The sequence below is a fragment of the Suillus plorans genome (assembly GCF_016647745.1).
Source record: "Suillus plorans strain S12 chromosome Unknown HD556scaffold_10, whole genome shotgun sequence".
In the NCBI taxonomy this organism is placed as follows: domain Eukaryota; kingdom Fungi; phylum Basidiomycota; class Agaricomycetes; order Boletales; family Suillaceae; genus Suillus; species Suillus plorans.
The window spans coordinates 111,928-133,938 of NW_024537394.1; the positions used below are offsets into that span (position 1 = coordinate 111,928).

The 22,011-nt window shown below is 48.9% G+C and overlaps 10 protein-coding genes across 10 annotated transcripts; 2 read left to right on the forward strand and 8 right to left on the reverse strand.

The window, feature by feature from the left end:
* Nucleotides 1-860: 860 nt before the first annotated feature.
* Nucleotides 861-1,799, reverse strand: HD556DRAFT_1231235 (S-adenosyl-L-methionine-dependent methyltransferase; the record flags this gene model as incomplete). The annotated part of the gene is made up of 2 exons (XM_041297415.1): nt 861-1,567; nt 1,622-1,799. 2 exons carry the CDS (start codon nt 1,797-1,799, stop codon nt 861-863), a joined length of 885 nt encoding a protein of 294 aa, XP_041163923.1.
* Nucleotides 1,800-1,974: 175 nt separating this feature from the next.
* On the forward strand, nt 1,975-4,376 carry HD556DRAFT_1344292 (uncharacterized protein). Its single transcript, XM_041302194.1, has 9 exons — nt 1,975-2,426; nt 2,487-2,585; nt 2,645-2,713; nt 2,769-3,355; nt 3,404-3,474; nt 3,579-3,711; nt 3,764-3,910; nt 3,959-4,139; nt 4,191-4,376. Exons 1-9 carry the CDS (start codon nt 2,123-2,125, stop codon nt 4,211-4,213), a joined length of 1,614 nt encoding a protein of 537 aa, XP_041163924.1. The 5' UTR covers nt 1,975-2,122; the 3' UTR covers nt 4,214-4,376.
* HD556DRAFT_1344302 (prenylated rab acceptor PRA1) lies at nt 4,377-5,503 on the reverse strand. Its single transcript, XM_041302195.1, has 5 exons — nt 5,301-5,503; nt 5,157-5,246; nt 5,024-5,097; nt 4,888-4,958; nt 4,377-4,827 (listed from the first exon to the last, which is right to left on the reverse strand). The coding sequence occupies exons 1-5, from the start codon at nt 5,343-5,345 to the stop codon at nt 4,625-4,627; spliced, it is 483 nt and encodes a 160-aa protein (XP_041163925.1). The 5' UTR covers nt 5,346-5,503; the 3' UTR covers nt 4,377-4,624.
* Nucleotides 5,504-5,549: 46 nt separating this feature from the next.
* On the forward strand, nt 5,550-6,431 carry HD556DRAFT_59452 (uncharacterized protein). The gene is made up of 3 exons (XM_041311041.1): nt 5,550-5,892; nt 5,947-6,010; nt 6,070-6,431. Exons 1-2 carry the CDS (start codon nt 5,622-5,624, stop codon nt 5,970-5,972), a joined length of 297 nt encoding a protein of 98 aa, XP_041163926.1. The 5' UTR covers nt 5,550-5,621; the 3' UTR covers nt 5,973-6,010; nt 6,070-6,431.
* HD556DRAFT_1454743 (uncharacterized protein) lies at nt 6,121-8,766 on the reverse strand (the record flags this gene model as incomplete). The annotated part of the gene is made up of 10 exons (XM_041308107.1): nt 6,121-6,349; nt 6,411-6,444; nt 6,509-6,624; nt 6,680-6,733; nt 6,808-7,227; nt 7,288-7,991; nt 8,044-8,147; nt 8,205-8,521; nt 8,573-8,611; nt 8,668-8,766. 10 exons carry the CDS (start codon nt 8,764-8,766, stop codon nt 6,134-6,136), a joined length of 2,103 nt encoding a protein of 700 aa, XP_041163927.1. The 3' UTR covers nt 6,121-6,133.
* A 106-nt stretch (nt 8,767-8,872) lies between these two features.
* HD556DRAFT_1344311 (uncharacterized protein) lies at nt 8,873-10,570 on the reverse strand. The gene is made up of 5 exons (XM_041302196.1): nt 9,739-10,570; nt 9,601-9,688; nt 9,381-9,468; nt 9,308-9,314; nt 8,873-9,250 (listed from the first exon to the last, which is right to left on the reverse strand). Exons 1-5 carry the CDS (start codon nt 10,292-10,294, stop codon nt 9,096-9,098), a joined length of 894 nt encoding a protein of 297 aa, XP_041163928.1. The 5' UTR covers nt 10,295-10,570; the 3' UTR covers nt 8,873-9,095.
* HD556DRAFT_1344321 (Alpha/Beta hydrolase protein) lies at nt 10,571-13,803 on the reverse strand. The gene is made up of 10 exons (XM_041302197.1): nt 13,663-13,803; nt 13,515-13,611; nt 13,377-13,463; nt 13,304-13,326; nt 13,094-13,249; nt 12,968-13,039; nt 12,646-12,919; nt 12,477-12,597; nt 11,647-12,427; nt 10,571-11,595 (listed from the first exon to the last, which is right to left on the reverse strand). The coding sequence occupies exons 1-10, from the start codon at nt 13,711-13,713 to the stop codon at nt 10,627-10,629; spliced, it is 2,631 nt and encodes an 876-aa protein (XP_041163929.1). The 5' UTR covers nt 13,714-13,803; the 3' UTR covers nt 10,571-10,626.
* Nucleotides 13,804-14,595: 792 nt separating this feature from the next.
* Nucleotides 14,596-16,036, reverse strand: HD556DRAFT_1430494 (uncharacterized protein; the record flags this gene model as incomplete). Its single annotated transcript, XM_041304909.1, has 6 exons — nt 14,596-14,949; nt 15,008-15,054; nt 15,112-15,212; nt 15,272-15,372; nt 15,428-15,850; nt 15,902-16,036. 6 exons carry the CDS (start codon nt 16,034-16,036, stop codon nt 14,596-14,598), a joined length of 1,161 nt encoding a protein of 386 aa, XP_041163930.1.
* Nucleotides 16,037-16,173: 137 nt separating this feature from the next.
* HD556DRAFT_1344334 (uncharacterized protein) lies at nt 16,174-17,113 on the reverse strand. Its single transcript, XM_041302198.1, has one exon. It carries the CDS (start codon nt 16,646-16,648, stop codon nt 16,472-16,474), a length of 177 nt encoding a protein of 58 aa, XP_041163931.1. The 5' UTR covers nt 16,649-17,113; the 3' UTR covers nt 16,174-16,471.
* Nucleotides 17,114-19,538: 2,425 nt separating this feature from the next.
* Nucleotides 19,539-22,011, reverse strand: HD556DRAFT_59711 (uncharacterized protein). The gene is made up of 2 exons (XM_041311048.1): nt 20,520-22,011; nt 19,539-20,464 (listed from the first exon to the last, which is right to left on the reverse strand). Exons 1-2 carry the CDS (start codon nt 21,819-21,821, stop codon nt 19,688-19,690), a joined length of 2,079 nt encoding a protein of 692 aa, XP_041163932.1. The 5' UTR covers nt 21,822-22,011; the 3' UTR covers nt 19,539-19,687.

A 22,011-nucleotide genomic window follows, 5' to 3' on the forward strand; every position in this document is an offset into this window, starting at 1 on the left:
GTGGTGAGTACAACAGCGCTCATGTCGCACAAATATCACAAGGGGATCCAAACCAATGTCGTAAAGTCGGTGGTCTGAAGCCTAGAATACAACACGTTGTTGACTGCGTATTGATTCATTATTCCTTGAAGACTCATCTGACATATACTCTGACTCACTCTCGTAAGAAACCTCTCAACCTTCATCGATATCACCACCACCAATCAGGAGAACAGCTAAAAGTAGGCCAGATTTCAGCATCAACTAATAGAAAATAGACATCTTCAGGCGACAATGTGGCGCTTGCCGGGGCCTGGGAATGCGATGAGATAAGGTGAGATATAAAGACGGCGGAAATATGCAACGCGAGGGGTCTGCATGGGGTTGATCAAACTTTTCATTAAGCTGCTCACAATGAGATCACTCACTATAGAATTACACTTCGGCTTTCTGCGAATGTAACATCAAATCCATTACCTCCTGAGTATTTGGATTGCGGACAACCTTGAAATCAACCACGAGCAATCGGCTCTCCTCGCCAATCAAGGTCGGTTGCTCTGCCACATAAGCGCCACGTGCAATCATTGTCATTGTCATGGCGTCTCACCCTTCGCAGTGGGAGATTTCCGTCTGTATTCCCCGCATGTGGGCTGCCACGTGTGGTCGCCGCGAAATATCCGGAAAAGAGTTTCCGTTCAGAGAACAAATCAATAGTTCGATCATAGGTCAACCACGTCGTTGTCGAGGGAAGCGGTAGAAACTTCATATCTCGGACGTCATGAGTCACGGCAGAAACGGAGTAAGATTGCTATTATTACGCGCATCTGGAGATTAGAAGAGCGTCGATCACTCGAGGACATGCCACGTGTATGTGAGTATCCTCAAGTGCGTGCAAGGACGACACGTTTGACATCCCATGGGTCTTTCCATACTTGCGTGTTTCGCAAGCCTGCTGACTGCTGGAGAATGCCCTCGACCGCATCTGCTTGAGCTCGGCCCACTTCCAATGCCACGATTGAACCGTCCCGCAACATCCCTTTTTGTCTGAGAAGCTGTGAAATGAGACGATAGTAAGTGAGGCCATCCTGTTCCTCGGAATCTGGGGGGTCGCCCAACAATGCGGCAGGATCTTCGTAATCCTTGACTGATATAGGAAGCTCGTCGTACTCTCGTTTTGGAATGTAAGGAGGATTCGCCGTAATAATGTCGAATGGCGGCAGCAGGTATTTGAAGATGGCTGGATCACGGAGATCACCAAGCACTGGAATGAATACGTTTTGACTGTATGGAGTCAGGGACGAGGGCTGGGATGATGGAATGTTGCAACGTGCAGCATTATCCATGGCTAAGCGGATCGCGTCTTTAGATATGTCTAGACCATAAGCGCGAGTGCTGCCTGGTGGCCAGAGATGACATAATAAAAGAGGTATGCAGCCGGTGCCAGTACATAGATCGAGGACGGTTAGCGGACGGTGGGGGGTCGGCGATAACATATCCGCAAGGCGAAGAGTCCAGTGTTCTGTCTCTGGACGAGGTATTAATGTTGGAGGCCTTGTCAGCAGGTCAAGTGGACCAAATGGCGTAGTGCCTAGAGATCTGCATGAGTGATTAGCACGTGGAATTGATGAACTAGTCTGCACACCTAAGATATATTGAAGTGGTTCTCCACTTAACCTGCGCTGGAGCATGGCGGGAAGTGTGAGAGAATGAGATGGGATCAAAGCTTGTTTCATCCATTTGAATTCGCGTGTGGCAGTTGCACGACCGAGTGAAGAAACCAGCCTAGCGAACAGGTGTTTCACACTGTCACTAGTACGCATTCTAACTTTGTTCAAGTTAGAACAGACCTATAGAATTTTTGCCTCATGTTAGTCCGGCGTTTCCGGTCCGTGATCGGCAATGCCGACCGGTTTACGGCTGTTTGATTTATTATGTAATCAAAATAGTAAAAAAATATATTATATGTACTTGGCAATAATTGGAAATGATGTAAAAGGAAGGATATCAGTTGCTCATCGGTTTACGGCCGACGTCAAAGTTTCCCTTGCTTGCAACCGACAGTCATAATCCTTCTTCCTTTTACTTCTTACAAGTCTTTAAACATCTACCTTGTTGATCATTATATGTCTTCATAACAACTCTCATGGGAGCAGATTCCATCCTCACTGCTACATCCTCAGAAATGTCTACTTTGGTCGACCCATCCCCTGTGACTACTGCTGCTCCTTCACCATCTAGTGCATACGTGAATCCTTCCCAGATGGTCACTCCAGAACCGCAGGCAGGCCCTTCTCATTACCGCACACAAAAAGACAAAGTCGCCTTGAAGAAACGCAGACGCGATGAAGACACCGAAGCTCCTCGCAAGAGCAGGGACGGTCCCAAGAAAAAGAAAGCGAATCGTGCCTGCGCGCACTGTCAGAAAGCGCATTTAACATGTGATGATTGTAGGTCACCTGTTTGTTTCCCGGATCTCGCACATGTCAACTTCATATTTCCTCTAATAGCTCGTCCTTGTCAACGTTGCGTCAAGCGTGGAATTGCTTCTACATGTACAGAAGGCCATCGCAAGAAAGCCAAGTATCTTCTCGACGATGACGAACTTCGTGCGTGCTTCTCTGCATCTCCGCTTGCCCGGTTAATTTTGATCACGTGCCTATGACAGAACAACTCAAGAAAAAGGGCAGAGTTCCTGAATCGAGTTCAGAGCCTGCACCCGCGCTCCAACCGACATGTAACACGTCTTGGCTCTTTTGTCTAGTCGTGTGATATTCTGACACTGCATGTAGCTGACACCTTCCAATCGCACGATCCACTCTTTAATGTGTCGTTCGATCCCAATTTCACGTTCGGCTCCGAGGCCGCTAACTTAGAGTACTCCATACTTTCTGCGATCCTGGGTAATCCAAGTCCTCCAGAATCCGGTACAGCACCATCTCCGTCACAGCAGCAGCAACAGCAACAGGTTTCTCAGCCACTCCCAAATTCGGCGTGGTCTCCTGAGCCACTTCACGCGCAACCCCAGTACATTCAGGGAGCGCCAAGCAATTTTGGCTCCCCGTTCGGAGATCCGCCTCAGTTATCAATGCCGCAGCCGGATAGTTTGTCTGCCTCTCAACCGTCGCCAACCTTCCTTTCAAGCTATCCCGCGCCACTATGTCGAACATCGTCACCAGCGCTCCAATACTCCTACGCTCAGCCACAGCCGCAATTATCAGCTCCGTATCAGCTTGCTCCACACTATTCGCGTGGTGTCGTCAGTCTCGGTTCCTCAAGTGTAATACGCACGCCATCGAGGGATACTCGTTCTCACTCCTACGAGTCTTCTTCGCGGACGTCACCATCACCTACGATCCAAAGCGGTGATCATCATTCTGTTCGTGTCTACTTTCTCATGCTGTATCTGGCTCATCTTCCCATTCAGGCCATCAACGTAACAACGCCTTATGATTATACCGAAGGTTACCACTTCCTCATGAAGCATCTCCCGAGTCGGTGCGTATAATCTGTGTGCTGAGAAGTCGAGAGCTCCTGGCCTGTGTGGTCAAATCCTAATATTATCTTGGGTTGGATTGCCCCTGGAACCCTGGACCGTTCAGTTTTGAAAAGAATGACATATTACGCATTGTTCGAGCACTCGCCATCTTTCGACCATCACTTATTGCTCTGCAAATGCCCATGACGGATGAGGACGAAGTATTCGTCGAGAAATGTTTCCAAAGATCACTACTCGTACGTATATTACTTCGTTCTCACATAATACTGGTCTTGACTTCCCATGTAGGAACTCGAAAAGCTTATCTCGTACAGTGGGACACCAACGGTGGTCTGGAGGCGAACCGGCGAAATCTGTCTCGTCGCACCCGAGTTTTGCATGCTCACTGAGTGGCGTCTGGAAGATCTCGTTGGAAAGCGCAAGTACATATACGAAGTTCGTATACTTGGTCTCTTTCTTGAAATCACGTTGATGCGGTGCCAGCTTTTCGAAAACCAATCCGTCGTCGAATACTGGGAAAACTTCGCCTCTCATGCCTTTGAGAATACGACCAAATCAGTATACTCGCACTGCGTTCTCCTCAAGCCCTCCGGCGCGCCGATACCCTCGACCTTTTGTTTCTCGATACGAAGGGACATCTTTGATCTTCCCAGCATAGTCATCGGTAAGTGATATCCTGACTCCCATCAATACGTTAACTATAGGCGTCCAAAAGGCCAGTGGTTACCGCTCCTATGACCCGATGACCCACCCGGATGATATTGTGATTCGCTTATCTATCTATCTACATTTGTACCGAGATACTGCATTCCTTGGAGAGGATGGCTTAACTCTGTACATTACATTATGAGCTTCTTATATTGCACATGATTTCGCTTGCACTGCCGTTGCAATCATAGAATCATTATCCTAGTACTGATATTCTAAACGTAGACAATGAAACTGACTTTCGGACCATCCCATTCCGATTTGTACAATCTATGTACGTAAAGGAAATACGCGCCTATACATTGAAGACGAGGAGGTATCAACGAATAAGAACGAGCGACCGGAATTGGGATTCACGGGAAACAAAAGACACAGTCCAATCTCGAAACAGTACAACAACCACATGCACACTCAGTCCTCATTCTCTTTCCCCATGACATTTTACACTGCTCCTTCGATATTTGCATATTCGCTTTCCACTCCTGGTTCAATCAAGCATGCGTGGGTGAGAATGAGACACGCGGATGCTCCGATGAGCCAGAACAAAGTCATGAATGGAGAGGAGAACCACAGGAGGGGGATGCCGATCACGAAGAGCCCTGTGTACAGGGTCTTTTGGGTGACGAACTGCCCATAGACTTCCTCTAAATAAAATCCTACGTCAGCACCGAGTCAAGGGGAGAGAGACATAGAGTAAGTCGCACCAAAACGGTTGATGGCAGCAAAGCCTCCAAAAAGAAAGACGAGGGATAAGAGAAGGAGAGGACTTGCAATACTAGGAGACGACGTCAGCTATGGGTTCAGGGTTGAACGCTAGCTCGTGGCTGGGACCCTACGCACATGGAATATACTGCAAGAGCAGCTACGATGAGAGTGTAGTTCCCCGAGAAATACCGAGTGTTATATGTGAGTCGCTAACGAGTTCGGTTCTCAGCATCCGTCCTCAGGGTATGCACAAACCACGAAAACGCACCGATACTGCCGTGTTAAAATCTGCAGGTCTTGAAATTCGGTGGATATCAAAGAACTCTGCAGGAGTTCTGAGGGTGCTCAAGCGGGTTTCCTGAATGAGCGTTAGATGTCAAATTTCCCTTTCATACAGAGTACTACTACGTACCCGGAAAGACTTGAGGGCGTCGGTGACACGAAGAACGGCTTCCATGACTGTTTAGTGGATGGTGGTTGGTTGAAAGTTCAAAGTATGGTCTGTGGGTACAGTATTTGTTCAAGGTTTTTTCTGCTGCGGCTCAGCTGTTGCGTTCCGTTTCGCGTGTCGGGTTTAATAACCAAACAGTTGTGAACACGTCTCAGCTTGTTGTCAGCAAGGGCGCTTATTTGGTACCTCATTATCACCGCTCATCATTGTTTACGTCGTCAAACTAGCGCTTGCGCTTGTATTATACAGATCATCCAGCCTGTGATTTCTATCGACTACACCATGATCAGACGCACGCCTACCATGATTCCAATGTCAGACGCCGACGTCCAAGAAATTCGAGACCTCGTCGCAGACCAAAAGTCTCGCTTTGAGGCCAAGCAAAAGACCCTCCTCGCAATGAAAAAAGTGGCTGAGCATCCAATCCAGCCAAACGATCCAGAAACCTTGCCGTGGTTCCAGCTATTGGTGGCTGAGAGGAATAGACGGCTCGGTATACCTGCCCCGAGCACAGGTATTCGTGGGAGCGCAGGTATTCCTGGTCCGAGTACAGGTTTGAATCAAACGCTACTGGCCCAAGAACTACTCCGAGCTGATAGTCTCATAGGTTCTAGCGATACAAATGCGAGGTAAAATACAGATGAAGCGGTGCTAGACGCAGTAAAATCCAAGTACGAAATCAGACATTACAGCACGGATTGTCGGGGATTTCACGGATCCGCTTGTCAAGGCCCGCTTTCAAACGCATTCCTGAATCCTGTACATCAGCTGTCATCAGCCCCTTATCAGAAACATCAAAAGATGTCCCAAAACATACCATCCAAGTCTCTCTTATCACATAACGCTGCAAGGTCAGGCCTATGAAGGTGTAAACACGTCGTCTTGAGGCTCTCCCATAGTGTGGAGTTTGTTACACCACGCTTGTCGTTCATGCCACCATCGTCCGCCACACCATCACTATCTTGCAAAACTAACGCATCGAGAATGTGTGACTGTGCCTCCTCGTATCGCTGTCAAACCAACGTCAACAACAGCACAGCATCACAGCTTATCGGAATAAGAAAGACCCACCCGAAGATTAATGCAAGAAATCCCCAGGTTGAACCTATCATATGACGTGTTTCACTCAGCATCCACGACAACCAACTATGAGGAAAGGGTCACGATACCTCGCTCGTATATATGCAGGGTTTAGATCCAGTGCCCGATAGTAGAACTGAAGTGCTTCCTCAGCCTGCCCATTGTTTGCCATCGTGGCACCCACTCTATTATACAGAAGCCAGTCCTGGCAATAATTTGCTTCAGTCTCGCGCCCATGAACTCAATTTTGAAACACTCACATTTGGGCGAACAGCCAAGGCCGTCAGGAAGCAATCTTGCGCCTTGGCATATTCCTAGTGGAGAAATTGGTAATCAGCCCATCACTCTCGGAAACAGATGGAGACGACCCGAGATCACAAGCACGTACATCTGTCGTGTTTAGTAGCACAGCAAGTGCCACTTGTACATCCGCATCCACACCTCCCACCTCATCAGCGTTACGTGCCATACTGATAAGACATTCTATCAACGCCTCAAAATTGCCAGGAGAGGATACATTAATAGCCGATGTCAAAGTGGCGTTCTGAGCCATATGCGTGTAGTTGGGATTGCGAATCGCCCATTCTTTGATTGCCTTGTGAACGCCCATGCGATTGTTTTCATTGGTGTAAGATACCGAAAGGGCAAGCCAAGCACCCAGGTGCGTCGGATCAAGCTCAACAGAACGTTCCAGGGCCTGGATAGCCTTCTTTTCACGTTCGCTTTCTTGATGTTTGACGCCAAGCTCATACCATGCTGCAGCATTGTTTCCATCGCGCTGGACAGCCGCCTCTAGTTCGAGCACGCTCTATTTGGGATGGAGCGCAGTCAGCATACATGTGAAAAACAAAAACGTCTTGTGACTGACATCATAGGCACGTTGGACGTCACTCACGTGCATTCCATGATGGTGCGTCCTTGATGAGTCGCCCAGGAGATAAGGATTATTCTCCTGAAATTGGTAATTTGCCAACGCTTTAATTCCCGTGGAGGTAGCTTCAAAGGCATCCCAATCGCGTTGCAGTTCATGCCATGAACCTTGCTCGCCCGCGGATATAGTGCGAGGCACAGGTCCTGTATAATGAGCATCCCAGTAATCTGAGAACTCCTCGTTTTCTTGTTGAAAATACGCATCGTTTGCGCTATTGTTTTTGTCACGTTGACGGTGATACGCCTCGCTTAATTCGAAGGAACCTTGAAAACCCTGGATGGAACTCGCTGGTACTGAGTGGACAAGGACAGGTTCCTGAACTTCTCGCACAGGAATATCAACTGCACGCCCCTTTCCCTTGACGTCTACACGAGCAGCAGTGCTGCTTTCACTCGGAACGATCTTGTCTTCTTCAACGATGACTTCGCCGTCCCGAAACTGACGCATGAGGCTCATGAATTGACTCTGGTGGAATTTGGGATTTTGTTCGCCCTGAACAGCATCAATGACGCGTGCTGCTAATTGTGCCATATCGTCTTTCGGTGTAGGCTTTGATGCGGTGTGAACAGATTCTGCAACTGGGGCAATATGCGCATTCAACATCGTTTCTTGAGACTGAAACTCTTTGTCCCATGACATCTCTTCAGACAATGTATGAGCGTTTGATTGCATTTGATCAAACTATAAACGCACGATCAGTCTGCAAAGCAGATCTTTGCATCGGCATCGGCATTGCGGCCATCATGCCCGACATAGGACTCATTCTGTAGCCCACATGCGAGGCGTTCCAGGGCATACTACCTAGCACTTGAACTCCGCATGTACCACATATTCACTGTACCCACCATAAGCACGCACCTTGCAGTCCCGGAGTTATAGGCACAGAAATAGGACTCTGCATTCGATCCTGCTGAGACTCGATATGATTGATCGCAGATGCAGGCGTCTGCACCTGGTGTACCAAAAAATCACTCGCCCAGCCCGAGGGAAATGGGTTCTGGGTCTGCGGTGATTGAATGGATGCTTGAACTTGCGGAAGAGCATCATGAAATCCAGCCAGATTGAAAGGCTGAGGGACTACAAGCTGGGCCGGGGGCGCATGCGTCGAATTAAAGAAACGTTCCGCATGCTGTTGTAGTTCAGGTGAAGTAGCTTGTTGGGTGCGGAAAACCTGCGTGTGATGTTATCGGGGTTTTGTTTGATTAGGAGGTTTTATTATTACCTCTCGAGATGAACTTGCACGCGTGCCACCGATGAGATCCTGCAGTGGGGTAGAATGGTTGGTGACCCTAGGACTTCCCATAACCCCGCACGCACCTGCTGCACTCCGCGGTCTTGGTCGAACCTTTTGGACAGGCTCTGCAGTGGGTTCGATGGGCCGCACTCAGCCCCACCGACGAGCATTGCAAGGGACATTGTGATGGGAGAGGAAGAGAAGTGTTGGATGAGTACCAAGTCATGCAGCGACACCCTATGATAGCCGAGGGTGCACTTCTCACGTGTTTCTCCAAGTTCTCACGGATCGTGGCAATAATGATTGGGGGTAACATTAAGAGCAAAGTATATTAACTGTAAGCCCAAGGAATCGATACAAGAGTGTATACATCAGTGGGAATGAATGATGATGAGCCTATAGCTCAGGTAATCTTACATCCTGAGTGTAAAGAGGAATCATGAAAACATGAAAGAGAAATATCTAAAAGCGTTCTGGGAGTCCAACTGTCCATGGGTCTCAACCACTAACTCTAACTGGCAGTGCTTGAGCTAGGTCCTGGTTGATTGCCGGGAGGGTGGTCGGGTAGTGGAGGACCCTGAGATTGTGTGATCGCTTGAGCATGTGCTGCAGCCTGCTGCTGAGCTTCTACAATCTGTCTGCATTCAGAACCACCCTCGGAACGAACTATACCGCGGAGTGGTAAGCACTCGAGTGTCAATAACGACGGGAATAGTGACTTACGATGTCGCTGGATGAAAGCAGAAGGGGGATGGACGTTAGCTAATGTGAGTTGGTAACGATATAGAGAAGTTACGTTTAGGGCATCCAGGCGACTGAAGGTCTTTTTGCAGCCCTGACAGATGTTGGATTGGGAGCGCGTGGCGTGTAGTGCTTGATGTCGCCTGTGTAGATCATGACGTGAGCATGTCATAGGTGAGTCAGTAATGTGGAGAGGATCGGTGACGCGATAAGGAACAACGGTCGGCCGAAGACAAACGTATGATCGAAGAGTATTGTGATGGAGTAAGACTCACTTGCAGTCATGCTGTCTTGCAAAGCCTTTCTTACAATCGGGGTACTCGCACACATATGGACGTTCCTCGGTGTGAGATCGAAGATGACCTAGTGAATTGGTTAGAGAATGCAGAGAGAATATTGATGTAATTGTGCACCTCTAAGATTGAATCGACGCGTAAATGTGCTCCCACAACCCGGGACCGGACAGGCGAAATGAGCTTCATTTCTTCGCCTACTTGCACTTGCAGCCTGTGTTGCGGATGTGGTGACCTGCTTCTTCTCTACTTGTAGAATAGGGGGGAGACGAGTTATAGCGGTTTGGGAAGTGTAATGGGCGGAAGCAGACCCCTCTGCTGCACCGGATGCGAGGACCTGAGCATGAGTGTATAACTCTGCGGAGGTTGGGGTGTAGTATGACTCCTGTTTTAGCTCCGGTTGAGGTTGAATTGGTGGAATGTTTGGTTGTGGATACGGTGATGGATGTGTGGTGTGTCGGAACGGAGAGTTTGACTGACTCCTCCTGTACGCGTGACCTGGAGGATATTGGTCTTGAGGAGCGTCATTCGGACCTGCGCCTGGAGGAAAGGATTGCTGTTGCTGAGACATGTTTGTGGGTTCAGTTGAAATAAACTGGTGATTGTTATAAGCTTGAAATTCTTGTTGAGATGTGGGAGATGTCGACCAGTGAACCCGTGTCGAATCCAGGTTCATGATTGATAGGACCTTTTTATTATTTAGGCGAGGGAATAGAGGGCTTCTTTGATTTGAAAGGTTGTACTTAAGATCAACGGAAGGTTCTGAACAGAAGCGGATGCTGAGACTTTTCAGGACAACGGGTGGGGAAGCGGATGACTGAATCTGGAGCGCTCTCCTGGCGCTATTTGAAGGAAGATGACACAGCCTCAGTGATTTAAGATTAGAACTAAACAAAAAACCAGTGCAACCCACCTACGTACGTACCGGATTGACAAAGATCTTGAAGCAATTCAAGGGTGGCTGTGTCCCACGCCCCGGTTCCCATTTCTACCCGTGCACAGCAATTATTATAATCTCAAACTATGTGGTCCTTCAAAGATATGTGCATCCAATAACCTCCTCCGTCTCAATAACTCACTCTCCGTGATCCGTTGCCCTATCTTCCCGTTCCCTCCACGAGGCGTACCGCTCTGAGGCGTCGTACTACTCGCTGTGTCAACATCCCCACGACGCAACTGCCCAAACTTCTGCGCTTCCAACACACTCTCAACAAGCTCACCAGATCCCCTTCGTGAGTTCATCAGAGGCGTCGATCCAACAGAGCTTCCCTGCGTCATAGTAAGCCGCTTTCGAGCCACAAACGTGATACCCGAGTCGTCCGTCTCCGTTTCAGATGTAAACGGGCTAGGGCTACCATCGGCGTGTACGTCCCCATTCACCCGTTTCGAAGTACCAGACGATGATTGCGGCGAGTTTCTCCGTGACCGGATCTTCTTTGTTCCACCATTATCAACAGGCTTGACCTCAACCCTGCCGCATGGGCTGCCCTTCTCTTTACCGCCGTATCTCACAAACGCATCCTCCATCCAGTCCGCCAAATCTTCCACCACAGCCCGTGCCTCACTCATCAGGGACATCATCTGAAGGTACCCGTGGCTCCAATCAGAGAACAACACCATCTGCACCCAGTCGTCCTCCGTCTCTTTCGCAAGTTGCTCCCTCTCTTTCCTCAACCTCTCCAAATCCTCGCTGCTCTCCAGGTGCGCGGAGCTCATTTGGAGCGTTTCCCCAAATCGAGCACTCTTCCCAGAAAGTGCAAGCTCCAATTCAATCTTACGCGCACGTTTGGCCTCCCGGACACGCCCTGCAAAAATGACGGTATCGTCCACAAATGGATCCTTTTCACCACATTGCATTAGAAGTGGGGGGAATTGCGCTAGAAGTTTCGCGGGCGTGAGGATGGGCGAGATAAAGTAATCAGTGGCAAAATCCGGATTATGGTGGGGACCAATATAGAGGATGGCCATCGCCCGCATCTGTGGAGTTTAATAAATACCCAATGGGATTTGAACACTAATCAAACTTACCATACTGGGAGGTATAATTCTATCCTGGAAATACCCTGTGCGGCTAGTCATCGTCAATCGGGTGCCAATCAGTTCCCGTTTCTTGTCTTCGCCTTTGGTAGATGACGCTTTACTATCAGCCTCCGCTACAGCTGCAGAGAGTTTTTCCTGCTGTTTCTCGAGCCTCTGATGCAAGTGTGCACCGTCGCCGCTGCTGACGCATTCAGGGTACACATAACGCACACGATCCTCAAGTGCCCGGTCCTCCTCTCTCACAGGCTCGTCCTCGTCGCTTTCAGAACCCGCCCAAAAACCACTATCGTCATGTCGCAATGGATTACTTCGCGCGCTATCTCTCCCAGCACGCGTTCCAAACGATACCACGGAGCTTTTTTTCTTCATTCCCAAGGTAGAGTGGTGCCGAGCTGGCACCGGCTTCGACCTGACAGCATCAGCGTCTACCCCTGTAAAATCCAATAGCGCATCTTTCCAGCTCCTGCGTCTATGTAATTTCCGGCGTCCGGACCCATGTTTGCGGTCTCCCACCATACTCAACGGGCTGACGTGTTGCAAGTGGTCTTTCTGCGATGCTAACTCATGTATGCCCGGAAGATTACCCGAGGATTGCTCGGAGCGCAGGACCTGGAGGTTCTCAGGAGACATCCACGAGGTAAAATTGAAGTCGAGCGCTGCATAGCTCAGCACGAGTGCGACAGGCGCGGGAAGAGGAGCTGTAGAAGCGGGGAGCGCGGCATTGTGTTGTAAAATCTTGGTCATCACGCCCACCACAAGTGTTGCACCGCTGAATGACCCTGAATCAGCGGTATGCAACTACACATGAATCGACGTACGCAGAGTCTCCCGTTAATATGATGTTAAGCTTCTTACCAGACATGTCTATGCATCGTCCAGCGGACATAGAAATGACCCGATAGACATCGAAGCATTCATCAATCGCGAAAGGATATGGATCTAGAATACGTTAGTGAGGTGAGAACAGGCACATTATGTTGACATTACATTCCGGTGCCTTGCCGTACTCGACGGAGAGGACTGGTTTGCCTGTGCGTAGCGCCCAGGAGCGCAGTCGCTCATCATGATGTTCTGGGGTCATTGCGACAAACCCACCACCCGGGAAATCAAGTATGAGATCCGTGGCTTGCTGAAGCTGAACAGCAGGTGGCGCAAAGTACACATGCACCTTTAAAGGACGGTCGTATGTCGACGTGATAGGCCTTGGCAGTAGAAATTTCTTGCACAGAGACATTTGCGGCGTCAGCGCAATTAAACGGAGCTAGAAACGTTTTTAGACGAGCCTCAAATCAATACGAGGATATCTTACATATGGGTTAGTAGTCTTCTCCCAGGTAGTTCTGAGCATCTCGACAGTCGGAACAGCTCTGTGCCTACGGATCTACGGACGTGTTCTGTGAATAGTATTGACATTAGTGGCATGCACAAGAAGTACCTTTTCGTCAGCTTCATTAGCGTAGATGATATAATAGATGGAGAATAAGATAGAGCAGAAGTCTTTAAGCCATTTAGGGCGTATGGACATAGCAGTAGCAAATCCAGCATCAAGTCCAATCGCAATCCATGTGGCACGGTAGTATGAGGGCGAGTACTGCATTACAACGGTTATGACAGTGTCAGACACCAACAAAGGCCAGGGACTCACCAAACGAGCTAGAGGTTCCGGCGCTGCGAGATTTCAAGCTCAGATGAGATAAATCAACGGCTGATAGACTTACCTCCAAAACCAGTAATCTTGTCCAAATTTCGAGCAGCATACACCGCAGTAAGTGTACTAACGATGATTTGCCAAGGCGAGAAACGTTCTAAAGGCAGTATGTAATTGGAGACTATAAACATGTATATGTCCCACTCACGCAGACGCCTATTGGCTCTTCTGAGCCACAGAAACCGTGGAGCATTAGGGCTACCGTACACCAACCGCCAAATCCAGAAGATGATGACAAGAAAGACCTTGTATTCACTGATAAGCAAAGGGATGCGCCAGATTATAGTTGTCACTACCTGAGTGCGTTTCCAAGATGGACTTGGCCTGCCTAGAAGATAGTCGATCATGATGAGTTGCGAGTAAGGAGGGGCAGTGGGACAAGCATGGACTACCGGACAACACTCTTTGCATGTGATTCTCTAATTACAGCACCTGCCTTATTCGGTTTACAACCATTTCTACTGTCGTGGCTATTATTAGTCATGTTCGTCTGGTCATCATTTGTAAAGTATATCATCCATGTACTACTACTGCTACCTTGTTGTCATGTGCGGTGGTCGCACTAACGTTCTCTGAGTCTCTTTATGGACTTCCGCCGATCACACGTTATCGAGCACCGCAGTCATTACTCTCGAGAAGTAAGTCCCATCTGTGTCGGACACATGATTCGATTACTAGTAGAATTGGACTATACCCTAGTCGAATAAGCCAGATCAGAGCTCGTCATCCAATCCCCGCGGTAAATCAAGGAATATTTACGGCACGTAAATTTACTGCTTTCAAAGTTGTGCCATGGGTAAGGTGAACAGATGGTCCATGATCCCAGTCTGACCCACGATGCTCAGGCAAAGGGTTGAAATCATGTTGTAGTACTTACTTGGCCTACCCCGGGCCACCCAGCGGGACGACTGTCAGTGACACTTAATGAGCTAGATTGACTTGCGACGCAGGGGAAAATAAAATATTTTTCGTCAACCAACAGTTGTTCCATCGGACACTTGAAAACCGAGTCCGGAGGGGTTTAGTACGGTACTGCCCATTTCTTAAAACAGCTCAACTAGAGAAATTGACGATTAGCCTTGATTTCTAGATATCACTTTGAATAAAGACCGTAACACCGATTTGGAGTATCTCAGAAACAATTAGCACTAGCTAGTTTCCACTAGCTGAAGTTTTGATCCGTCGCGTGGGTACAAGTACATTTTACTTCTAGTCGGTATCTCGTAAGATCATACAACTCCACTTAGATCGAAACTAGTCTCGCCCTCTTTCCTAGTTGCGACGCCCTTCTCTGTGACAATCGCGGTGATTAATTCAGCTGGGGTAACATCAAAGCTCGGATTGTATATCCCTTCGAGGCCGCTCGGGGTAATCATGACAGTTTCCTGCCTAACCTTTCCTTCGACATCAAATTCAAAGGGATGAACAGCCCCGCGCACGAGGCAAGCTTCGAGCGGCTTGCGATGCTCGATCGGAATGCTTGAACCGTCCGGGGTATCGAGATCGACAGTGCTAATTGAGGCAACAACAATAAATGGGATCTTATGCCGCGCCGCAAGTACGGCCGCATTATAAGTCCCGATCTGCACGGGTAATAATATCCTCTGATGACTCTGAGTTTGGTTAACAAGTATGACGTACTTTGTTCGCAGTGTCACCATTCCTCGCTATTCGGTCGGCACCAACCGCTATGAAGGGGAAGGATCAGATGATCGAAAGAAACGCTGAACTCAAATGGTTCTTACCGACGGCATGGATCTTATGGTGTTGAAATAAAGAACCAACCATTGTGTCACAGATCATTACTGAGGGGACCTGCATTGTCTTGAGCTCTAGTGCTGTGAGGCTGTGAGGTATGAGGTATTAGCAAAAGCTTGGCGATACAACGACCGATCGGCGGCTCACCGGGACCCTTGGTGGTACGGTGCGGTTTGGGTATAGTATGCTTTACCTAGCTTCTTTTGCTCGTGAAGATAGGTAATCAGGCCCAGAGCTGTACCGTAGCCCTGTGACACATTTATCACTGTCAAAAATGGATACATTAGCTAAGAGATGCCATACCGATGTCGCAAGGGATCCTGTGTTGCACACGGTGAGGACATTAAGTCCTTGACCACTGCCTCCAGATCCCCTTTCAAGTTCTGCAAGCCATTCACCGCCATGCTCTGCCATTCTTTTATTGCGGTCGAAATCTTCATCGGCTATAAGTTTTCCTTCGCTGATCAAGTCTGCTGCGATCAGTGGGACAGACTTTCCAGCATCTATAGAAGACTGAAGGACAGCCTTCAGGCGGCGAATTGCTGCGCCTAAATTAACGGCAGTCGGACGTGCGCCGGAGAGATAGTCGAGTTTCTGGATCACCTGTGCGGAAAGTGATTCGGGTGACAGGAGGAAGGCTGGTGGTTGAGCACTATCGAGACCGGTTTGAATGTAAGCAGCAAAAGCTAGCGATGCCAACGATGCGATGGCCGGAGCACCACGAATCTATTATTCATCAGAAACCGCGGAGTGGATATGTATTTTTTTCTTTCTGACCTTCATGTCTTTGATGGCATCATAGGCCTGTTCGATAGAGGTGATTTCCACGTACTTTGTTGTGTGTGGCAAGAGCAGTTGATCGATGATCTCGATCTTCCCATTTGATGTCCTGATAGATGTTAGCATATGCATGACTGTGGCTTTTCTTGGTCTACAGGCGTAGATAGTACTGAATATTGACTGAGCAGAAGGAGAGCTTCTATAAGTGGCTGTGTCAATCACTTAGCACGCTGCAGCATGCATAAAGAAATATCCGGATATGATAGCACGGCCTTTTCTCAAACAAAACACAGTACAAGAGCAATTTAAATTAAGCACTTGTTAACGAAAGGGAACCAGCTTGCGGTCCTATGCAGGCGCAGCTGGATCATACACACTGGTAATATGAATGAAAACCATCCTCTGCTCGATCGAGCGGCACTTTCTTCAGGGTGCACGTAGCATGTTCAACAGTTTAAGTGTCCGCGAGGCCGCCGTCGTACAGTTCACTATGACACGATCACCCTCCAAATTCTCGAACATCTTCTCGTAGGAAGCTTCTATAACATGTTGTTTCAGGATCGTCGATTACAACGTGCCAACGACCCTCTCACAACTGCAAAACCGAAGACTAACTGCGAGGTGAATGATCTTGTCGGGCGTCTCCTCATCGCCGACGGCAGTTTGATACGCCGATGATAATGCGGACTCGGCGTGCGGAGTATCGTCCTCTATGCCAAGTAGCGTGAGTCGTTTGTCTCCCATAGTGAAACCTGAATTGTAAGGTTGCTCAACACGCTATGTTTCAAGGATACCTGATTGATAGTAGCGTTGTTCTTTGTCCACGAAAGACGGGGCAACATGTGTCTTCATCGTCTGTCGAGCTCTGATTACAACCGAAAGCGTCGGCGGGTAAGAACAGATAAAGATATCCTCCAGGCATGATTCCCGCCCATATCACAGTAAGCCATGACCATGTAAGCTTCCTGAAGCGACACAAAGCAAAAAAAAAAAAAAAGTAAACCAGGCGACGAAGGACAATGAACGGAGAGCTTGATGACAATGTTTGATCCTGAAAGCCTTGAGTAGACGATCAAGATGGTTCCGATTGTCTGCCTTCGAGTCGAAAGTGTATGTCTAGCATCATCGATACGACAAACCTCAGTCTGCAAACAGGAAGAGGTCGACGTTCTCAAGTTTCAACAAAATGAGACAGTGGGCGTTGTATGCAATTACTTATCTAAGCAATGTCTAAGGCTTCAGGGCATCTGGGAATTCGAATTTCCGGGTCCGTCCGGCCGAGTCCGGCTGGATCTGTCCGGCCCACAAGTCAAGGAGTATAACACTAATACATTACACGAACATCCGAACTACAGCTGCACAGATTTGGCCAGAACTATTTCAGAGATACCCTCGTGAGTCATGAGCCGGTTGATGATTGATAGTGGGTGAGCACAAAGCTGTAGCAGAGGAAAGCCGGCCAGCCCGGTGCACGAGAAGGACAGGCAAAAGCCCAAACCATATCTACAGCTACACAAAGATGTAATCATCAGGCAAGGTAAGGCTGGGAGATTGCTAAGTTGATGTGTTAGAGACAGTAACCAGTCATAAAAATGAGCTCATTGTATGATGCGACGTTAAGAACTGACAAGTTGTGCACAGACGGATCCGGACAGACCCGCATGCAGCGGAGACTGCCGGAAATTCGGACTTTCTGGGTTTTCCCGTCAGCCTGTTTGTCGTCATGTGACGACTCCAAAGCGCCTATTCAATTTATCCAAATTCAATGTTCAAATCGGTTTTATCAATATTTATCGACGGGTTGCCTCAGGCGGACTGTTACGAATCTAATACGTCCACAAGTACTGTCCGTAACGCGCTCAAGCAAGCATTCATCTCACCCCTTTTGCTGATGAAGGTGATTTGATTATGTCCACTGATGTGGATGTCGCTCTAGAACTAGCTCAGGTCGGGCAGGCGAAGCGCCTCGAACGTTTTGAATGACACTGTAACTCGGCGGAGTCCGACCGTATCTGTGACACAACTTCCTACAAGTGTATAGCGCCTTGAACGTTCTGAACAACACTGTAACCTGCAATATACGCAGTCTATCAGTGAACCGACGATTTGCGAAGTCAAGTTTATGCGCTGATCGAAGCTTTAAACACCGGTAGGTTCAGCGTCTTGCAGCTCGTTTGACTGAACTTTGATTTTGACAGTTGGTTCACCCCAGACACAACCCGGGCGGGCCGGGCCAGTGCTATAGCAAAATGAGATTGCAGTCACGCGCCGCGCAATGCGCCATGGCCATGGGCTCCAAGTTGTTTTCGTATACCTACTTGCGACCGTAACCGTGACTTAACCCCCTACAAGTATCGGCCTTCTATATCGATCCCAATGTCGTCTACCTTGGCAGGCTGATCAAATCCCAGTACTCGGTACTGATCCGCGTTATGAAATGAGTACAATAAGAAGGTATGAATGACAGCCAACAGCGGCTACGAATTTCTCAGCGCGCAACTTGAACATTAACGAGAAATGTGCTCGTTCTAACTGATAGGTAGCTTGGACCACTCAAGCAACCAATCAATTATTTCTTGAGATCGAGACAACACGCCGATCTCACACTGTTGTGTCCTCCCGGGGACTTGACGTGTCGCAGGGTATAAAGAGGAAACATCAGAAACTCTCCCTTTACCCGTCCCGGTATCTCCTTTCGGCTATCATGCTGTTTGGGCACTGTCGGGCAACGACTTCAACGCCAGCCTGGTTCACCATTAAATTGGTACCCATGGACAACACAACAAGAGCAGGGTATGAAATTACTGCCTGCCACCAGACATCAAGGTCTGGTCTACCTAGGAGTGCCTATGGGTAGCAGTTCGGCTGAATCAGGTCCTCATGGACCTTGTGGGAGCAATGACCGATCCACTTTAGATTTGGCTTCACCTTGGGCAGAACTGGGAAACCGGCATATGCCTCCGAAGGCTAGTGACGATGTTAATGGGGAAAAGAGCCCTAAGCATCTATTGAGTTAGTCAGGATAACGAATCCACGATGAGCAGGTGCTCTTATGGCCTGTGGTAAAGATAGATTCTGGCACCGATGAAAAGCACCCTGCCCCATGTGGGAATATGCGGTGGTCTGGGACCAGCCTTAAGTAGCTGGTTTTAAACTTGATGACCGGGTGGAATCCCCGCGAGAGGCCTCAGATGAGTACCCATGTCGATTCTGACGTGTGGACCTGAAGTAACGGTTGAGCTCCCGAAGCACCTCGGGAGAGTAGTAGAAGAGGAGAACTTACTTCTGACCAACTCGCTAGCCTCCATCCGCTGGATCAAACTCCCCACCTGTCATTCACCCCAGCAAAGAAAGGCATTTGCCCTTCTCCAAGTTGCTGATGCTCATACGGCCAACACTCTCCTACGCGACGGCCTCTGTATCAAAAACGAGCACATTACCATTCAAAAAGACAAGAAGGAACCCATTTGTTGTGCGAAATGCTAACGATATGGCCATGTTGCGCGAAGCTGCTCTGATGCTACAGACACGTGGTGCATGCGGGGACCAGCACTGCATGACTCAAAGGTTTTTGACGAGTGTTGCACACCTTGGCCTTTCCTCTTATAAGAAGCAGGGCTAATATTTGACTCGGACTCCATTCAAGACCACCGACTGCTTGCAAGAAAATGTATCGAAAAAAAGAGAAGATGGCATGACCTCCAAGTATTTACAACAAATAAGGAGAGAAAAGATAGTAGCAATCGATCGAAATCCGAAATCCACCCATGATACTACAACCACTCACTTCCTCACCCGCCCCCTGATCGTCATCTTACGCTGCATGATAGGAATCCCAGACGGCTTCTCAGGACTCACATTCTCGCTCCCGTCACGAGAACCAAAGTTCCGAAGCTTTCGTACGAAGCTCTCAGGGCTTGGCGACAACCGTCTTATGATCCCCCCAGGGTTGCGTATGGAAACTTTGAAGGCATCAGGACTAGCATCAGGACTATGCAAGTGTCTCAATACGGGCAGCTTGCTCCCACTAGATGAGGGTGTCCTGCTTTCTGTAGGCGGTGTCTTGCTCGGCGTGGTAGGCCCTGTTGTGGGCGTCTGAGTAGACATGAACAACGAGTCCTTGCTTTCCATGCTGGTGCAGAAGAGTCCAGGGGACGTTGCGGTGGTGGAATCCGTAGTGTTGAGAACAGCAAGTGAGCCAGTAGAGTTCATAAATCCCAAAGAATCTGCAGACTCAAGGATAGCAAGGGATCCGGTCGAGTACTCGTTGATATGCTCGAGGAAGCGCGAGTTCCTCTTGGTGCTTATAAGTGTATTGGAACATTTGCGCCTGTCTGAGTTCGTTGGAGTGCTACCAATACCATAAAGCAGACTATGGAATGCGGAATTGTCAAACGGCACGTCGGAACTAAAGCCACAAGAGGACGTGGGTAGGCCCGACGAGGCGCTAAGAGAGGAGATGGCGGGTGTGGAATCGGAGAGGTGGGACGGAATGCTTGACCTTGATACAGCCGAGGAGTTACGACGGTGTCCGCGTCCGAGGGCAACGCGATTCAAATTCTGTTGGCATCATCATCACTATCTTTTGAATGTAGAATGTGTTTATTTGACATACCTGAATGAGGTCCTGGCTAAGAGTTACTGTTGGGCGTGCATTCTGGTCGTCAGATCCATCGTGTTCTGAATCATCAGGTTCAGCCGCTTCTGGAGGTCCATCCGATGATTGGGAAACGTTGAGATCAATGTCACCCAAAACCATGGGGGGCGAGCGTCGACGTAGTTCAGATATCGAAAATCGTGCTCTCGAAGGCGGAGTATGTTGCAACTGTATAGTCGATCCAGATGCAGAACTCGTCGCAGATCCAATGTCAGAGGTAGAAACGGGTAGAACCAAACCACCTTGCACAGAAGCCCCACTAAATGCATATCTAGCAGAGCCTGCATTTGCATCTCGCCTACGAGCAATGAGGGAGTCGACAGCGTGTTGACGGGCGGGTGTTAGAGGCTCGCGGACAGAGGATATATTGGACGAGGACGGTGTGACGGTGTCTGTGTGGCGGTCATCTTCCTGAGCGAGGCGTTTCCAGAATTTGGAGACTTTCTTTTGTACACAGACTTTGCGCCGCGCGCTGAGAGTCATGTGCAGCGCGGATTGATACTGTTCTAGGACAGCGTTGCCGATGACTGCCGGTTTCAAGCTTGAGAGCAGTGCTTCTGGGTCGTGGACAGCGTCACCTATAGCATCGACCAAGATATGATCTGCGGTGCCGAGATCAGAGTCCAGTGCATCGGAGATCCGCTGAACGGTAAAGTAGGGAATGCCAATGTCGACGAGAAGGCCCGCAAGACGCTGAAATCTTGATTCAAGCTTCTGAATGTGGTCCATACCACGCGCAAGCTGGTGCTGGAAGCGGGCAAGTTTGGTCATCTCAGTATAGAGTTCGTTGCGGGTCCGCGAAAGATCGTTAGTGACATCTGCAAGGTCAGCTGCGAGTTCGGTGTTGGTCTGACGCAGGCGGAAAACATCGCTTTCGGGCTGGTGAATGCAGTTACCAGTATACATGTCCAGAGGTGTTGGCCGGGGTTGATAAAGTTGAGCGGGGTCGAATGAAGGGAGGGAGGCCTCAAGGGATACAAATACCGGGGCCGCTGATCCGCTGACTAGGCTAGACGATGTAGGCCTGACATATTGTTGGATCTGTCGAGACTCCATCGAACAAGGTGACCCAGTCGACGATGGTGGAGAGGAAATCATGTGGGACACATCGCCCTCAGACCTTGTACGGCGGTGCAGTAATCGAAACGATTTGAAGAACCGCATCCTGATGGTTTGACCTGGTGGTAGAAAGTGTAGAACAGCTAGAGCTATGGAGTCATAAGTACTAGTGTAGTACCAGGATGTGGCTGACAAAACCATCCAAATTTGCTAAATATAGCCTGGCGGATTCTACTGACTACTTAGTACTGACCAGCGGTACTAGTATGTAGTCGCATCCAGGTATGATGCACCGAATAACGAAGAGAACGAGCACCATGTAGAAAGCAATTGAGATGATCGGCACGAGCTAGATAATCGAAGCTCAGATGATACTCTCTCGAACGAAGAG

What these genes read in the sequence shown, in the direction of transcription:
- HD556DRAFT_59711 (XM_041311048.1), bottom strand. Translation starts at nt 21,821, where the DNA reads ATGGTTTTGTCAGCCACATCCTGGTACTACACTAGTACTTATGACTCC. An exon ending in TTAGCCAGGACCTCATTCAG is followed by an intron (nt 20,465 to 20,519) that starts GTATGTCAAATA and finishes TGATGCCAACAG; the next exon opens with AATTTGAATCGCGTTGCCCT.
- HD556DRAFT_1344334 (XM_041302198.1), bottom strand. Translation starts at nt 16,648, where the DNA reads ATGGGAGACAAACGACTCACGCTACTTGGCATAGAGGACGATACTCCG.
- HD556DRAFT_1344292 (XM_041302194.1), top strand. Translation starts at nt 2,123, where the DNA reads ATGGGAGCAGATTCCATCCTCACTGCTACATCCTCAGAAATGTCTACT. An exon ending in ACCCGCGCTCCAACCGACAT is followed by an intron (nt 2,714 to 2,768) that starts GTAACACGTCTT and finishes CACTGCATGTAG; the next exon opens with CTGACACCTTCCAATCGCAC. An exon ending in TCTTCCCAGCATAGTCATCG is followed by an intron (nt 4,140 to 4,190) that starts GTAAGTGATATC and finishes GGCGTCCAAAAG; the next exon opens with GCCAGTGGTTACCGCTCCTA.
- HD556DRAFT_1344321 (XM_041302197.1), bottom strand. Translation starts at nt 13,713, where the DNA reads ATGATCGACTATCTTCTAGGCAGGCCAAGTCCATCTTGGAAACGCACT. An exon ending in AGAAGACTACTAACCCATAT is followed by an intron (nt 12,920 to 12,967) that starts GTAAGATATCCT and finishes AAACGTTTCTAG; the next exon opens with CTCCGTTTAATTGCGCTGAC. An exon ending in ATATTAACGGGAGACTCTGC is followed by an intron (nt 12,428 to 12,476) that starts GTACGTCGATTC and finishes AGGGTCATTCAG; the next exon opens with CGGTGCAACACTTGTGGTGG.
- HD556DRAFT_1344311 (XM_041302196.1), bottom strand. Translation starts at nt 10,294, where the DNA reads ATGAACCTGGATTCGACACGGGTTCACTGGTCGACATCTCCCACATCT. An exon ending in GCGTCGATTCAATCTTAGAG is followed by an intron (nt 9,689 to 9,738) that starts GTGCACAATTAC and finishes CCAATTCACTAG; the next exon opens with GTCATCTTCGATCTCACACC. An exon ending in GCAAGACAGCATGACTGCAA is followed by an intron (nt 9,469 to 9,600) that starts GTGAGTCTTACT and finishes TGATCTACACAG; the next exon opens with GCGACATCAAGCACTACACG.
- HD556DRAFT_1344302 (XM_041302195.1), bottom strand. Translation starts at nt 5,345, where the DNA reads ATGGAAGCCGTTCTTCGTGTCACCGACGCCCTCAAGTCTTTCCGG. An exon ending in ACGCCCTCAAGTCTTTCCGG is followed by an intron (nt 5,247 to 5,300) that starts GTACGTAGTAGT and finishes ACGCTCATTCAG; the next exon opens with GAAACCCGCTTGAGCACCCT. An exon ending in GCTCTTGCAGTATATTCCAT is followed by an intron (nt 4,959 to 5,023) that starts GTGCGTAGGGTC and finishes GTCGTCTCCTAG; the next exon opens with TATTGCAAGTCCTCTCCTTC.
- HD556DRAFT_59452 (XM_041311041.1), top strand. Translation starts at nt 5,622, where the DNA reads ATGATCAGACGCACGCCTACCATGATTCCAATGTCAGACGCCGACGTC. An exon ending in TATTCCTGGTCCGAGTACAG is followed by an intron (nt 5,893 to 5,946) that starts GTTTGAATCAAA and finishes ATAGTCTCATAG; the next exon opens with GTTCTAGCGATACAAATGCG.